This window comes from Ranitomeya variabilis, chromosome 4 (assembly GCF_051348905.1).
Source record: "Ranitomeya variabilis isolate aRanVar5 chromosome 4, aRanVar5.hap1, whole genome shotgun sequence".
NCBI lineage: Eukaryota > Metazoa > Chordata > Amphibia > Anura > Dendrobatidae > Ranitomeya > Ranitomeya variabilis.
The window spans coordinates 248637050-248654524 of NC_135235.1; the positions used below are offsets into that span (position 1 = coordinate 248637050).

At 49.0% G+C, this 17475-nt stretch overlaps 1 protein-coding gene across 16 annotated transcripts in view; it reads left to right on the forward strand.

Annotated features, from left to right (window-relative positions):
* Positions 1-3928, forward strand: part of ARHGAP32 (Rho GTPase activating protein 32) — a 217559-nt gene extending 213631 nt beyond the window's left edge. For all 16 annotated transcript variants that reach the window (XM_077249409.1, XM_077249402.1, XM_077249407.1 and 13 more), the window contains one exon: positions 848-3928. In XM_077249409.1, coding sequence (XP_077105524.1) covers positions 848-3106 — 2259 coding nt within the window. In that variant the 3' untranslated portion in view covers positions 3107-3928. The remainder of the gene's footprint in view (positions 1-847) is intronic.
* The last annotated feature ends 13547 nt before the right edge of the window (positions 3929-17475 follow it).

The following is a 17475-nucleotide window of genomic DNA, read 5'->3' on the forward strand; positions in this document are numbered from 1 at the left end:
TTTGGATTGTATTTAACACTCTGTAGGGGATCCATTGACAAATATGGCTGAAACCCCCCAACCGATCACACATTGTTTTTATGGTATTCATTATGGGGTAAGAATGACTTATCAGCATAGACTTTCCTGATCGACACAATTACAATGATGTCAAACTTGTATATTTTATTTTTATTCAAGAGGCAAAAAATTTCATAAAGAAAACAAAAAAAAATGAGGAACCGATGCATATGACATTGGCCACCAAGCAATTTAAATGCCACTGGCAATGAATACTGCAGTGATTAAACATGTTAAGTCCATGGAGTTCAGCATATGGCTTAAGTCCACCTTCAGCCTTGGGGTGCATTCACATTGCGTTCTGGTCCCCAACGTGGCATATGTCCAAAATCCCCCACAAAACTGTGTCCAGATGCTGCACGGGCCGACGGGGCCAATACACTGTAATGTGGACAAGGCTGTGCGCTTTTTCTGGAGTGTACTACAAGAGGACTGCAGCCGAGTGTCCACCTCATGTAGGAATACACTCCCAAAAAAAGCACACGGCCCATCTCACATTCGCTCTGCGGTCACCATTAGTCTATTGGCCCCGTCGGCCCATGCGTCTGGACCCATTTTGCAGGGGATTTCGGACATGTGCCCCGTCGGGGACACAGAACGCAATGTGAAAGCACCATTCTACTTATGAACCCGATCCTGTCGGTGCGGTTACAGGCAGATGATGGGTTTGGTGCAGGCTCCGCTCTATACAACCACAACCGGTACAAAGACTTGTGGCTTTGCCGGTGGATGTAAATCCCTGTCTTTCATACAAATAATTTTGTTTTCTGGATTTTTTGTGTTCTAGTTTCCCGGATCGATTCCTCCTGAGGAGCTGCCTTCTGGACCATGTGAAGTAAACACCATCCACCCCGTCGAATTGTGTTCTCCACCCCCTTCCTTGGATAGACCCAGTGCAAGGCCTCATTTTCACCAGCGCTCGGAGTCTTTTCCCTCCCATCCTACACATAGCAGCGGACCCCCAGCCCCACCAGTCAGAACCATGGAGAGTCGTCTGGCCACCGCCCTACACTCCAACTATAATGATGCAATCACAGCGAGCAATTACCACTCTTTCCTGAGTACCATCACGCTGCCATCATCTCTGGAGGATGCACTGCCTAGACAAAATTATTCTGCTAATGTGAAGTCTGAGAGCCTGATGGAGCAAGGTGCCAGCTACAGACATCCCCATCCTTCCCAGCCCAAAACTGAAGAGAATATTGAAATTGGGGAGGGATACCAACACTCATATCAGTCCTCCTCCAAGCCAGAGAACATAGAGCTCTCCTACAGAAATCCATATCCTCCTCAAATGGAACCAGACAATCTTAATGAGGCATTTGATGCTTTTGTGCACACTAAGCCATCTTTAGTCCCCAAGTCTTACAAGGCGGACAGTGCTCCACTTCATATGCCAGCACAACCATATGTGTCCCGCTGTGAAACGCCCTCCTCAAATTCTACACTTTATGGCACCTACATCAACCAAGCCAAGCACCCTGGACTACAGCATTCTCGCACAAGGAGTCGACCTGATTATATGTCATCCTTGAGTCCAAGTCTACGTACCTACTCGGAGGAAGCGCCACCATATCCTACAATAAGACGGGTCCAGTCCTTGCACGTGCCTATGCAACCTCCACCACCTCCAATGCGCACAGTCCCTATTTCCAGAACAGAGGTCCCTCCTGATGATGAGCCCGCGTACTGCCCACGCCCGGTCTACCAGTACAAAGCATGCCCACCCTTCAGTTCTTCCTCAGATTATCACGTCACTCAGCTGCAGCCTTACTTTGAGAATGGAAGGGTACATTATCGATACAGTCCCTTCTCGGGCAGCACCACATACTACTCTGCAGATGGCACCTTCTATGATATGGACCCTTACAGCACACTGCGTTTGCGGCAGTACCACCTCTATCCCAGTCGTGACTTTGCCTCTTACACTACAAGACTGCAGCCCAAGTCCACGTATCGGTCACAGGCATTGGCACCGTACCCCAGAGGAAGTCTGCGGGAGCACAATTTCATTAGCAGGGATGTCCCACCTGCGTTACCCCCTGAACACCCGAGACCTAATCACATCTCCTGGGATATGGAGGATATGGACAGGTATAGATTACAGTCTTTGAGACGCGAGAACAGAACACGTCAAAGACCTAAGGGACCGGTTATGTCTCAGTATGATAACGTTACCCCATCCTTAGGGGAGGATATAGCTGGACTGGATGTCATACATCTGAGAAGCAGGTCTGACCCAGGGAAAACGCCAGGACTTCTCAGTGTCGCCGAATCTAAAGATGTCCGCTATGCTGGAAGGGCAGAAGCTGATGAACGTCTACCACATCCTCTCCCATCTTATGGAAACGGGTCCCAGGATAAACCATCCCTTCCCCAGAAGCAAAGTGGGGGGACTAGGAATCGTATACAGCACGACTTTACCTCTGAGCATCGGCCTCCAGCGCAGCAGGATGCTGGACACAGACCGTCCGCTGATGGACACAGACCGTCCGCTGATGGACGCAATGGCCCCCCATTCCCACCTACTGAATACAGTTCCAAGACATTGCCACTGCCTTCTGAAAGCCAATACAAGTCCTCACACACTAAATACAATGTGAATCCCCAGGAACCAATAAGGCTGAATCACAAGGAAATGAGACTGTCCGAGGACAAGGAGCGGTCACTTGCCAGACCGCCCGACAGCTCACACCGAGACTGTTACAGAGAGGACACGGCTCAGTATGTTACCGCTCCACCCAAACCAGAGAGGAGCCACAGCCTCAGGGGCCACAACCCAGAGCTTCTGGAGAGAGACCCTGCCATCTTCTACCCCTACCAAACACTCCATGGAAAGCTGCACAGCTCCATCGGGGCACTGTCCCAGTACGATAACGTGGCAGATTACCATTCCATACCCCACCATCGCTCAACAAGCCAATCTAACCCTAATGCCTTCCCCCTGGCCCATGGCCGGACCTATGCGACTGCACTGGGCCAGGGAGCTTTCCTAGCGGCAGAGTTGTCCCTGCAGAGGCCAGAAGGCAAAGTCCATGCGGAGTGAGGTGCTGCCAGGGAATCGGGCGGGTTCGCGATGGGAAGAGAACTTCATTCTTATTAGGCAGACCCCTGCTGGACAGCGGACTGTTTTATTTTTGCAAATGACAAAATGAAAAAAAAAAAAAAAATTGAAAACCAAATCCTAGTAGAGACACGATATTGTGAGTACACACACACAACTAGCAATACACACTGACACGACACTCCTGCTCTCCATCGTTAGACGACCGTTTTCTGTTGTTAACAGTGATGTCATAATCCTGTAGCGTTCGTCCCCATTGGTGTCCTTCCTAAATGTGAGGAACGCAGAGGAATAAAGATCTGCTATGTAATCCATATTGGGTTTGTGGCCATTTATAACAATGTTCCTTAACGCTGTGGTAAACCCCATTTATCGCCTCTTCACGTGGCTTCCTTCCTCTTAGATTCTATTTGTCACCTATGTAAAGGTTTAGTTATGAATGGTGGTCTCTGGATGGGTATGGTTAACCACTCTCATGCATGTGTACCCCAACATGTATTATACAAACGCTCTGCCCCTCGGAGGAATAGTCGCATGCCCTGTGACCACGGACGATGGCGACCATGGATGATGGCTTCCCCTGCGCCCAGGAGCCGCCATCACTAATCTGACACGAGCAGCCCCTTCCCTTATCTTCCACATAAAGGTAACAGCCATAACTAACAAGTCATAGAAACGTCCTGTGGATTATTATTACTGTGTCTAAGCGCCATTTATTAGTGACCATTTTTTTCTCTTAGGGATCAGGATTGCAGAAAGTCTATATTTTTGTTGTATTCTTGGAATAAAGTTCTCCTCATTGTAGAGTGTTGCAATTATTACATCCGCAATTCACCCAAATCACCAGCTATATTGTCTGCCTCTGTGCTCAAAGTGGTGGGAAATGACTGCCTACCAGGAGGAGCAGAGCAGAACCCTCTCGGGTTGGTGGGGGAGGAGGGGGAGCAGAACCCTCTCGGGGTGGTGGGGGAGCAGAACCCTCTTGGGGAGGAGGGGGAGCAGAGCCCTCTCGGGGTGGTGGGGGAGCAGAGCCCTCTCGGGGTGGAGGGGGAGGAGTAGAGCCCTCGGGGTGGTGGAGCAGAACCCTCTCGGGGTGGAGGGGGAGGAGGAGCAGAGCTCTCTCGGGGTGGTGGGGAGGGGGAGCAGAGCCCTCTCGGGGTGGTGGGGGAGGGGGAGCAGAGCCCTCTCGGGGTGGTGGGGGAGGGGGAGCAGAGCCCTCTTGGGGTGGAGGGGGAGGAGTAGAGCCCTCTCGGGGTGGTGGGGGAGCAGAGCCCTCTCGGGGTGGAGCAGAGCCCTCTTGGGGGGGAGGGGGAGCAGAGCACTCTCAGTGGGGGGGAGGGGGAGCAGAGCACTCTCGGGGGGGGGGGGGAGGGGGAGCAGAGCCCTCTCGGGGTGGTGGGGGAGGAGGAGCAGAGCGCTCTCGGGGTGGTGGGGGAGGAGGAGCAGAGCCCTCTCGGGGTGGTGGGGGAGGGGAAGCGGAGGCCTCGGGGTGGTGGTGTGGGGGAGGGGAACCAGAGGCCTCGGGGTGGTGGGGAAGGAGCAGAGCCCCCTCGGGGTGGTGGGGGAGGAGCAGAGCCCTCTCAGGTGGGGGGCACACATTGTGGATTTGTCTGGAAACTGCAGCATATTACCATTTATCTCCACCCAGCACAAAATATCTGAGGACATTGATCTGCAATGCAGCCTTTACTATACGCAGCATGTCAATTACTTGTATGGAATTTACAATGCGTTTTATCCATTGCACTGAAATCTGTGAAAAATCGACGTGACATGTGCACTATGGAAAAATCAGCTGAAAATTGTCTGTTTGTAGAAAGGTAAAAGGATATTTTAATTTTAGTGAAATGCAGTTTAGATTTTGCACTAAACCTCCCTGTACCAGAGTAGAGCTTCTGGGGTACTGGCCATGACTCGGGGGCTCTGTTTGGGGTCCTTGTGTTGAGCTCCCAGGTCCTGCACCAGACATGACACTCACTATTATGTTCAGTGCTTCTTGTCCTCTGGGTTTATCTCCTGTTCATGCAGCTGATGGGTTGTTACCGTGTAGTGGGGCCGGGGGGTCCGTGTAGTGCCGAGGTGCAGCCGATCTCCTCCTTTTACACGTAATTATAATTATGCTACGCTCATACCATGAGCTTTTGGTAAGTTATCGTTGCTGCAGAATTTCTGCACCTACTAAGTAAAATAGGTTACTTGCATTTTTTTAAAAAATGCGCAGTGAAAAAAAGTCAGCAAAAACCCATTGTGGGAACGTGGCCTTAATGATAGAGGAGGCGCAGCTTCTGCAATCACCCATTAGCGATTGTAATCCAGCAGAAGGACGCGGCCTCTAGTGTGACCTCTGCTGCACATTGTCCACTACTGGTGACCTGGAAAAGGATTTTGCAGAGTTGGAGATGTGTTCTTTGACCATAACACAAAAAAAAACAAAAACACAGCAATTTCCACTAACTCGCTATATATATATATATTCAAGACTTTTAAAATGCTATATTGATCAGTGTTTACATGGAATCTGTCAGCAGGACTTTACCACCTAATCCAAGAGCAGCAAAATATAGAGATAGAGACCCTGGGGAAAAAAGTGTCATCTATGCTTCATCCATATGACGGCTTTCTTCAACTGTTTAATAGGTAGGAAAAACTTGCAGTTTTTATGTATACTTGAAAAACCGGAAACCCCAATGGTAAAAACTAACCACCAACTATCAGTTTGTTTCCCAAAAAAAGACATGTCTTAATGAGGCCGTAAAAGGGGTGGAAATTTAGCCATATTTCCTTAATGTTCTAAACTATTGTGCGCTGACCTGAAGAGTAGCTAGCTGTAGTACTGGCTACCATGGAGCATGTTATAGGGGTGGTTTGGGCACACTGAGCCCCCATAGACCAGTTTTGTTTTTGCTTTGGTGGCCAGATGTAAACACTGAGCGCAGCTCACTTCAGTGTTTAAGCAAAAGAATAAAGCTGTGCTGCAGCAGCTGCTACACTAAGTACACAAAGTATACATCCGGCCACCTCCAGAAGGAAAAAATAAGAAAAAGAGCTGGTCAGTGGGGGTAACAGAGAACCCATCCTGTAAATATGCCTATGTGCGTCATGTGGGGAGTAGGGGTGTCTACATACACCACAAGGTAGATGGGGGGATAATGCCATGGGGTTATTACTGTATGCATCAGATCAGTACACAAGTTTAAGAAATTGGCTTAGAAAGTGGAAACCCTCTTAAATATCTGTTATTATGTCAGTATTTATAAGCCAAAACATCAAAAAGTAGATCCAAAAAACTAGAAGACGTGCAGATCTCTCCATTATCCACCATTTTCCTGGTTTTCCTGATCGCTGACCCCGGCACTGCTTTAGGCCAGTGTCACACCAGTGTAGTACGGCTGCAGTCTCCTCCAGGCCAGAACCACCAGTGTGGTGCGGTCACAGTTGGCCCAGGACATGTGCCAGTTTAAGGTTATGTTACTGTTACGAGTTTTTGATGTTGCAGATTTTCTGCACCCATTAAGTAAAATAACTTGCTTTTAATACGCAGCGTAAAACACTCACCCAAACCTTATTGTGAGAGGGTGGCCTTACCGTACGTGGCCACGATCAGGAATAATAGTGTTTGTGTTTTCACGGAGTCCTAAACGCTGCGTTCTACATGATAAGGACATTGGATGGGACTTCTGGAGATCCCATGCCCACATTGCTTCTTTTTATCACTGTATAAACAGGCCAGGTCTCTGCTTGTCTCATCTATGTACTTTACCATTACCGCCGGTCAGACAGCCGCGGTTCCCACGCTCTTGAATAAACAGTGTGAGCCTGCAGCTGTGATCGGAGTATAAAGTTTACCTCCAGTCACTGGGGATCACTGCGGCTGATGGGAGTATTCATCAGCTGGCGCCAGCACAGTAAATAAATAACAAAAAGAAACCCAATGTGGGTTCCCCTGTATTTTGAGAACCAGCCAGGCAAAAACTCACAGCTGGGGGCTGCAACACTCAGCCGTCCGCTTCAGCAAGGCTGGTTATCAAGAATAGAGGGGTCCTCACACCCACGTCATATTTTTTAATTATTTAAATAAATAATAGTGTGGGGCTCCCACACGACGGCGTGGCAAACACTGGATGTTTGGGTCCGGGTACTGTTCTGGAACTCTGTTCAGCTGGACCCGAACATCCAAGTGTCCGCCCAGCTCTACTTATCATTTCTGAGACCGTTTATAAAGGTTAGGTCCTATAAAAGAAGGAAATACCAACAATACATTAAAGATATACTATAGAATACCAAGAATTGAAGATAAGCCCCAAGAGTTTTCAAAAAAATAAAGATAACAGAAACAACAAATAGACAAGGACATTTTAAATATATATATATAACGCTAATAAGGGGGAAGGGTATGACCAAGAGATCCTAAATTCACCATTCCAATGATATGTGCCTCCACAATGGATGCACAAGTGGCTCCGTGTACACAGGTATAAGAGTATGTGCACACGTTGCGGATTTTGCTGCGGATTTTGAAAATCCGCAGTGCAAAACCACTGTGATTTTCACGCGATTTCTTCTGTGGATTCCTCTGCGGGTTTTCAACTGCACTTTCCTATTGGTGCAGGTTGAAAACTGCTGCGGAATCCGCAGAAAGAAGTGACATGCTAATTTTCCGCAGCATGTGCACTGCGGTTTTTGTTTTCCATAGGTTTACATGGTACTGTACACCGCATGGAAAACTGCTGCGGATCCGCAGCGTCAAATCCACTGCGGATCCGCAGCAAAAACCGCAACGTGTGCACATAGCCCTAATAGAATTATAAGTGTTCTATTAACGTGCATATAAATGAATAATGATAAGCCTATAACCCAACATAAAGGTACGGTAATAAATACTTAGGACACAAAAATACTTAGGACACAAAGTGCTGTGACGTGCAGTTTATGTAGTAAATGACAGAGCTAATTGCTGAGAGGGCATGGTGGGTAATTATTAGAAAGCAATATATGCAAGGACATACCACCACCCCCCGCCATTTTACATGATCTCTTGAACATACCCTTCCCCCCGAGCTGTTTTTTTTATACATTTTTACTATACCCTTGTCTATTTGTTGTTTTTATGCTGTTAGTAAATAAAGTATTTACTGTGAATATTTGCAGTGTTTGGTTAATAAAGGTTCTTCACACCGCAGAGTACACGTTGTTGGTTTTGTAGTATGACACTGAGCTTAGAGCGACCTGTCCCCAGTAAACTGCAGACACTGTCAGGTTGGCGCCGTTCCCCTGATTAACATGATATGGTTTGATTAAATCTGTCTTGTGGTTGCTGTTTAATCTTTATTTGCAGTTAATGAGATTCTCGTGGTTCAGGGTGGGCTGCGGTGGAATCTTTTTGCTGCAAATTTTTTACCTCCCAAAAAATGGCGGTGCATGCGGAGTAGCATCTATTGCCGAAACTTGCTACTGCCATCATGCCAGCGCCAGCTTCAGACAATTTTTTTTTCCTCCAACAAAATGGTGCCGCCAGCGGTGCATGCACAGACGCCATTTTGCTGCAGATCTTTTTTTTTTAAACACCACAATATGAACTGCACAAGTGCAGGATTTAAAATAGCAAAGTTCAGGGCCCTGTCATTTAAGCCCATAAGGATGAATATGTGAACATGGCACCAAAAAAACGCCCTGAAGCCCGAGAATCTCATTAACTGAAAACTGCAAATACAGATTAAACAGCCACAAGACAGCGTCCACCAGCCCAGGTGTCGGTTTAATCAGTGTAACAGCACCAACCTGACAATGCCTGTAGTTTACTTCGGGAAATCCTTATCACAGGTTCAGTGGCATCTGGTATAGCAGCTAGAACATGACTGCCCCAAAGGTAAATACATGGTGTACGGCTGGGGCACTCCGCCTGCAGTGTGTGGGGGGAGCTGGCCCTGTAACGGGCACAGAGCCCCCCCAATTCTCCAGGTGAAGGCTAAAAGCCGACGTTCCGCCTCCGTCTGACAGTGTCAGTCTGTTTTACTGTACAGGAAAGCGCAGACTGCACCTTCCAACACAAGGGACAACTGCAAAGAAAGATATAAGGTTTACGATTCTTTACAATGGTGGACCGAAAAACAAGACCGACTGTGAAGAACAAAAAGTCTCTACCTGTAGCCACTGCCAGGAGTTTACCCCAGAGTACAGATGGAGCACTCGGCATACATCGGCTGCGATCCCCATCATCCTCTTCATATCCGGACTGATCGTCAATCAGAAGAACCTGCTCTCCAATCAATGTAACTAATTGTAGTGTTATACAGCTTCTTAAAGGAATGATAAAAGAAATTGCTTCTACTGATCATAGTTTTATTACCCCTGGTTCCAAATCTTAGTACAGCTGTAACATCTCTGGAAATTCCATTATGAACTAATGGTGCCAACCAAAAGGCTCCAGGTACCACTCACTGGCTGTAGGGCTGCGGAGCTGTTGGTGGAAAGGAAGATTAATGAAGAATTATTGGTGTCAAAGTGACATGATCCACAAACCCCAATAGATGGCATTATATCTACACTCATTCTGGAAGAGGAACATTATGAAGGCCCCAGTGATGAACTGGTTAATGGTATCAGTTGCCTTGCGATTTACAGCGCTCTAGCACCACCTCCTGGCCATAATACAGAATCACAGGGCCTTGTTCTAGTCAATTCAACAAACACATTGACCAATTACAACTGAAGCTCCACACCCGGTCCTCACACTGGGCAGGGGCCCCGGCCATAATGTGCCGGGATCTGTGCAGACCTGCATTGTATTCTATATAAATTGCATCAAAATCACAACATATTTCCCTTTATACACATGACAAAGGTCTGGTACCAGATGTTGAAAAGGGTGCAGGTTAGATTAGAGGTCAGGAAGGAGATGGGCTCAACCTCTAATAATGCCCAGAGAACGGGACAAAAAGAGCATAAAAAACAATGATACTGGGAGCTGATCCTCATGGACGTTCAGGAAGTTTCTAACCAGAGAGCAGTGTAAGAGAAGGGGAACCATGGAGGCACAGTGTAAGGGAGGAACCATGGGAGTACAGTGTAAGAGAGAGGAGGAACCATGGAGGCACAGTGTAAGAGGTACGAAGGGGAATCATGGGAGTACAGTGTAAGAGAGAGGAGGAGGAACCATGGGGGTACAGTGTAAGAGGAGGAGCGAAGAGGTACCATGGGGGCACAGTGTGAGAGAGGAACCATGGGGGCACAGCATAAGAGGAGGAGGAACCAGGGGGACTCAGTGTAAGAGGAACGAAGAGGAACCATGGGAGTACAGTGTAAGAGAGAGGAGGAGGAACCATGGAGGCACAGTGTAAGAGAGAGGAGGAACCATGGGGGTACAGGGTAAGAGGAGGAGCGAAGAGGTACCATGGGGGCACAGTGTGAGAGAGGAAGAGAAACCATGGGGGCACAGTGTGAGAGAGGAACCATGGGGGCACAGTATAAGAGAGGAGGAGGAACCATGGGGCTCAGTGTAATAGAGAGGAGGAACGGAGGACCCATGGAGGGCACAGTGTAAGGGTACCGTCTCACATAACGATTTACCAACGATCACGACCAGCGATACGACCTGGCCGTGATCGTTGGTAACTGGTTGTGTGGTCGCTGGGGAGCTGTCACACAGACCGCTCTCCAGCGACCAACGATGCCGAGGTTCGCTGGTAACCAGGGTAAACATCGGGTTACTAAGCGCAGGGCCGCGCTTAGTAACCCGATGTTTACCGTGGTTACCAGTGTAAAAGTAAAAAAAAACAAACCGTACATACTCACCATCTGATGTCCGTCAGGTCCCTTGCCGTCCGCTTCCTGCTCTGACTGAGATCCGGCCGTACAGTGAGAGCACAGCACAGCGGTGACGTCACCGCTGTGATCTGCTCTCACTTTCCGGCCGGCAGACAGTCAGAGCGGGAAGCGGACGGCAAGGGACCTGACGGACATCAGATGGTGAGTATGTACGGTTTGTTTTTTTACCGTTTACCCTGGTTACAAGCGAACGCATCGCTGGATCGCTGTCACACACAACGATCCAGCGAAGACAGCGGGAGATCCAGCGACGAAAGAAAGTTCCAAACGATCTGCTACGACGTACGATTCTCAGCAGGATCCCTGATCGCTGCTGCGTGTCAGACACTGCGAGATCGTAACTATATCGCTAGAACGTCACGAATCGTGCCGTCGTAGCGATAAAAATGCCACTGTGTGACGGTACCCTAAGAGAGAGGAGGAACCATGGGGGTGCAGTGTAAGAGATAAGAAGAGGAACCATGGGGGCACAATGCAAGAGAGGTGGGACCATGGGGGCACAGTGTAAGAGGAGGAACCATGGGGGCACAGTGTAAGAGGAGGAACCATGGGGGCACAGTGTAAGAGGAGGAACCATGGGGGCACAGTGCAAGAGAGAGGAAGAGAAACCATGGAGGGCACAGTGTAAGAGGAGGAACCATGGGGGCACAGTGTAAGAGGAGGAACCATGGGGGCACAGTGTAAGAGGAGGAACCATGGGGGCACAGTGCAAGAGAGAGGAAGAGAAACCATGCCAGGGGGATCCACTGGGGAACAGTGAAAGAGAGAAGAGGAACCATGAGGGCACAGAGTGTGTGATAGGGGGAACCATGGAAGGCACAATGTAAAAGAGAGCAAAACCGTACACGAGGGAGAAAGGGAACCATGGGGGCACAGTGTAGCAGAGAGGTAACAATGAAGGTACAGTCTGAGAAAGAGGGGGAACCATGGTGGTTCAGTTTATGAGGGAAATATGGGCGAACAGTCTATAAGAGGGAGAATGTGGTGTATGAAACGTGGGACCATGTGGGAGCAGAGAGAGGGCAGGAAGAGAGAGAATAACACCCCCCTCCCCACTGAGAGCAGTGTAGGAGGGAAAGGGTGTGAACAGTGGGGGGGAACAATAGTGGTGCAGAGTAAGGGCTTATTGACATATTAGTTTTCTTCATGTACAAGAAAAATGATCCTAGTTTTATCAGTGAATTTGTTCAGCATTTAATCAGATTTTCATCAGTGTCATCTGAGTTTTAAGTTTTTATTGGATGAGAGGAGAAAAAACAAACATTTTTTTCTACCTTGTCCTAGCCAGTAGCACATAGAGAAATGCACACAAAGTACAATGTAAAATGGTGAAGCTTTTATCATGAACTTGCCCTATGTATTCTACAGGCTTCCTTACATCATATTGAGCTAGCAGCGCTGTGCTGCCATCTAGTGGTGATTTTGCTGCATTCACCCATAGCTTCCCAATACACTCACAAGTTCCTTGTGCGCATTTCTCTAAATGCTCCTAGGTTCCCCATTGCGCTAAAGTGTTTTGATTTGCTCTGCTGCACTATACAGGCCGTATTTAGTCTTTTGTTTCTTGCTAGATATTTGTCCCGGAGCTGCCAGTTTTAGATGTGTATGGGCTGTGATTTTATTGTTGTGTATTCTGCGATCAGATTATTAGAACAGACACATATTTCACATCGCTCAGTTAGTAGCACTAAGACCACAGAGATCTCCGCCTGACACTGATCACTTTCTGGTAGACGCTGTGCTGAAGTACTGACCCTGCACAGCATTTGTATAATGGCAGCATAAACCAGGCCTCCGGCAGCTCTGCCATCACGTTTAGCCACTCATCAGCGGCTCCAAGGTTCAGGAGTAATGGCGCAGCACTTTGTCCTCATTTTCAGCAGTGTCTGCCTTTTACAGGCGAGCTCAAAAACATGGATGCCCGTCTGAAAAAGGAAGGCTCCGAGACCCCATCACTGATTGCATTAAAGGGAACCTGTCCCCCCCCCAGGGCAGCTCTAAGGCTGCATTCTGTGAAGGTGGCTCTTATGTTTATTATCCCTAGGAACGCTGACATAATGAGTTTTATAACTTTCCCGCCATACCTCTAATGAGTCAGGGAGGCATGTTTTCTTCACCTGACTCTACTGCCTCGCAGCCGTCCATCATCCCGCTCTGTCCTCCTTGCGCTGCTTCTCTTTCTCCTGACGTCATCGGCGCCTGCGCTTTGCAATAAGTTCTTGGAAAGCTGAATGAAACAACACCTTCATTTCTGCGATCCATGGTTTTCTTATATCTAAATGAGCAGTTCAGGATTATAGGCGTGGCATAGATCATACCAAAACTCCTCCTCCAGAGTTTACTTTACACGACAGGGAGTGTTACCAGTGTGAGTCATGTAATAACACAGGAGATCTGAACGTTGTCACCATACTAACACATTTGTTGCAGCTCCGCTGTACGGGCTCCTGTGAGATGGTGATCACACACAGCTCCGCCGTGAGAGGAGCAGAGCGCAGACATCACAGGTTACATGGATAACGCCGCCGGTCATGTAAATAACCTCCGGAGGTGAAGATCTAGGACCTGCTCATTGTACGTAACAGCTCAGTTACATATAACCTGGATTGTTACAATGAGCAGGTCCTAGATCTTCACCTCCGGAGGTTATTTACATGACCGGCGGCGTTTTCCATGTAACCTGTGATGTCCGCGCTCTGCTCCTCTCAGCAGTCACACACAGCAATTCGTAGCCGCCCCTCTAACGGTATAGTAATGGCGCACCATGGAGGGGAGCGCTGTACTGCTGCTTCACACCAGTATCCACAGGGACTGGACTGTGAGCTCCTGGGTGCAGGGATGATGGGAGTGATTCCAATCTGTGCTGCACAATACTGGAAGAGACAAGTGAACAATGGGTACAATTACCCCCAACAACTGCTCTGTCAGATGTGATCATTACAGTCAGGTTATTGATCCATCTCTAGTGGCCGTTCTGAAAGCTTCTCGTCACGCAGATGCATGGAATCCATTATCTTGTTTGCTGTCCATGGTTCTAGAGGAAGAAGAAGCCATATACAGGAAAGTGACAGTTAGAGTAACAAAATCTCCATCTAATGCAGAACGGGGGCTCCAAATCCCAGACACCGCCCCGTACAGCCCACATGGGGTCTAGGACAAGGCGCACCTTGGGATCTGGCGTACAACGCACAGACGCCGGCGGTGAATCCGTCTCACAGGATCACTAATATAGGAGAGCTCCAACTTTGTAATCTTAAACCTGGTTGATAAAGAATTAGGCAGCGCCAAGCTCCGGCGGGCAGACCCCAGAGGACAGACGAGGTCCCACGATACAGAACGGCTTATACGGTTATACGATGTCCAGTGAACAAACCGAGGGGCTGAGTCATGAAGGCGTCTAACACAGAATTCTGTCTTCTTCATAAATTGCAGCTTTCAGACTTTTTGTGCCTAAATGATCGAGCATTGCCAATGTGCGGGAGCTGGGACAGGGAATGATGTAGCCTGCCCATCAAATTCATCAAAGCTACACCAGAAATGTTACTCGGGTGCCTGGCTCCAGTGCCTGACTGGAATAACATTGCGGGTGGAGGTATACCCCAGTTGTAAGATGCACCTAGTTCATTAAGTGGCGGGCATAATGTAATGAAGGCCCTCCTTACTCCTGCAGCCCCATTTATTAACATTGGCTTACAAAGCCCCGAGTACCTGTATCCCCAAATACAGCACATGATGTACAGGGACTGAAAGTGTGCAGTCAGATGTGAAGAGAAGCCGCCAACATGTGCAGGTAATAGCAAGTGGTGGCACTGATGTACAGTTGCGTGGATAGGAGGGCGTCCGAGCCTTGAGGCCCCAAATAAACGCTCAAAACAAGGGGCAGAAGTGCTCAGCTCCAGTGTGAGCAGAGTAGGAGACGCTCAATTGGAGTCTACAGGTCCATTGCTCAGCTCCTGTGTGAGCAGCATAGTGGAGAAGCTCAATAGGAGTCTACAGGTCCATTGCTCAGCTCCTGTGTGACCAGAGTAGTGGAGAGGCTCAATAGGAGTCGACAGGACCATTGCTCAGCTCCCGTGTGAGCAGCGTAGTGGAGAGGCTCAATAGAAGTCTACAGGTCCACTGCTCAGCTCCCGTGTGATCAGAGTAGCGGAGAGGCTCAATAAGAGTCTACAGGTCCATTGCTCAGCTCGTGTGTGAGCAGAGTAGTGGAGAGGCTCAATAGGAGACGAGACTACAGGTCCATTCTCAGCTCCTGTGTCAGCAGAGTAGTGGAGAGGCTCAATAGGAGTCTATAGGACCATTGCTCAGCTCCTGTGTGAGCAGAGTAATGTAGAGGCTCAATAGGAGTCTACAGGTCCATTACTCAGCTCCCGTGTGAGCAGCGTAGTGGAGAGGCTCAATAGAAGTCTACAGGTCCATTGCTCAGCTCCCGTGTGATCAGAGTAGCGGAGAGGCTCAATAGGAGTCTACAGGTCCATTGCTCAGCTCGTGTGTGAGCAGAGTAATGTAGAGGCTCAATAGGAGTCTACAGGACCATTACTCAGCTCCCGTGTGAGCAGCGTAGTGGAGAGGCTCAATAGAAGTCTACAGGTCCATTGCTCAGCTCCCGTGTGATCAGAGTAGCGGAGAGGCTCAATAGGAGTCTACAGGTCCATTGCTCAGCTCGTGTGTGAGCAGAGTAGTGGAGAGGCTCAATAGGAGTCTACAGGACCATTGCTCAGCTCCTGTGGGAGCAGAGTAGTGGAGAGGCTCAATAGGAGATGAGACTACAGGTCCATTCTCAGCTCCTGTGTCAGCAGAGTAGTGGAGAGGCTCAATAGGAGTCTACAGGTCCATTGCTCAGCTCCTGTGTGATCAGAGTAGTGGAGAGGCTCAATAGGAGTCTACAGGTTCATTGCTCAGCTCCCGTGTGAGCAGCGTAGTGGAGAGGCTCAATAGGAGTCTACAGGTCCATTACTCAGCTCCCGTGTGAGCAGCGTAGTGGAGAGGCTCAATAGGAGTCTACAGGCCCATTACTCAGCTCCTGCATGATCAGACTAGTGGAGATGCTCAATAGGAGTCTACAGGTCCATTGCTCAGCTCCTGTGTGATCAGAGTAGTGGAGAGGCTCAATAGGAGTCTATAGGACCATTGCTCAGCTCCTGTGTGAGCAGAGTAATGTAGAGGCTCAATAGGAGTCTACAGGTCCATTACTCAGCTCCCGTGTGAGCAGCGTAGTGGAGAGGCTCAATAGAAGTCTACAGGTCCATTGCTCAGCTCCCGTGTGATCAGAGTAGCGGAGAGGCTCAATAGGAGTCTACAGGTCCATTGCTCAGCTCCTGTGGGAGCAGAGTAGTGGAGAGGCTCAATAGGAGTCTACAGGACCATTGCTCAGCTCCTGTGGGAGCAGAGTAGTGGAGAGGCTCAATAGGAGACGAGACTACAGGTCCATTCTCAGCTCCTGTGTCAGCAGAGTAGTGGAGAGGCTCAATAGGAGTCTACAGGTCCATTGCTCAGCTCCTGTGTGATCAGAGTAGTGGAGAGGCTCAATAGGAGTCTACAGGACCATTGCTCAGCTCCTGTGTCAGCAGGGTAGAGGAGAGGTTCAATAGAAGTCTACAGGTCCATTGCTCAGCTCCTATGTGAGCAGAGTAGTGGAGAGGCTCAATAGGAGTCTACAGGTCCATTGCTCAGCTCCTGTGTGAGCAGCAGAGTAGGAGAGGCTCAATAGGAGTCTACAGGTCCATTGCTCAGCTCCTGTCTGAGCAGAGTAGTGGAGAGGCTAAATAGGAGTCTAGAGGTCCATTGCTCAGCTCCTGTGTGATCTGAGTAGTGTAGAGGCTCAATAGGAGTCTACAGGACCATTGCTCAGCTCCTGTGTTACCAGAGTAGTGGAGAGGCTCAATAGGAATCTACAGGACCATTGCTCAGCTCCTGTGTGATCAGAGTAGTGGAGAGGCTCAATAGGAGTCTACAGGTTCATTGCTCAGCTCCCGTGTGAGCAGCGTAGTGGAGAGGCTCAATAGGAGTCTACAGGTCCATTGCTCAGCTCCTGTGTGACCTCAGTAGAGGAGAGGCTCAATAGGAGTCTACAGGACCATTGCTCAGCTCCTGTGTGAGCAGAGTAGTGGAGAGGCTCAATAGGAGTCTACAGGACCATTGCTCAGCTCCTGTGTGAGCAGCGTACTGGAGAGGCTCAATAAGAGTCTACAGGTCCATTGCTCAGCTCCTGTGTGAGCTGAGTAGTGGAGAGGCTCAATAGGAGTCTACAGGACCATTACTCAGCTCCTGCGTGATCAGACTAGTGGAGATGCTCAATAGGAGTCTACAGGTCCATTGCTCAGCTCGTGTGTGAGCAGAGTAGTGCAGAGGCTTAATAGGAGTCTACAGGTCCATTGCTCAGCTCATGTGTGAGCAGAGTAATGGAGAGGCTCAATAGGAGTCTACAGGACCATTGCTCAGCTCCTGTGTGAGCAGAGTAGTGTGGAGGCTCAATAGGAGTCTACAGGACCATTGCTCATCTCCTATGTGAGCAGAGTAGTGGAGAG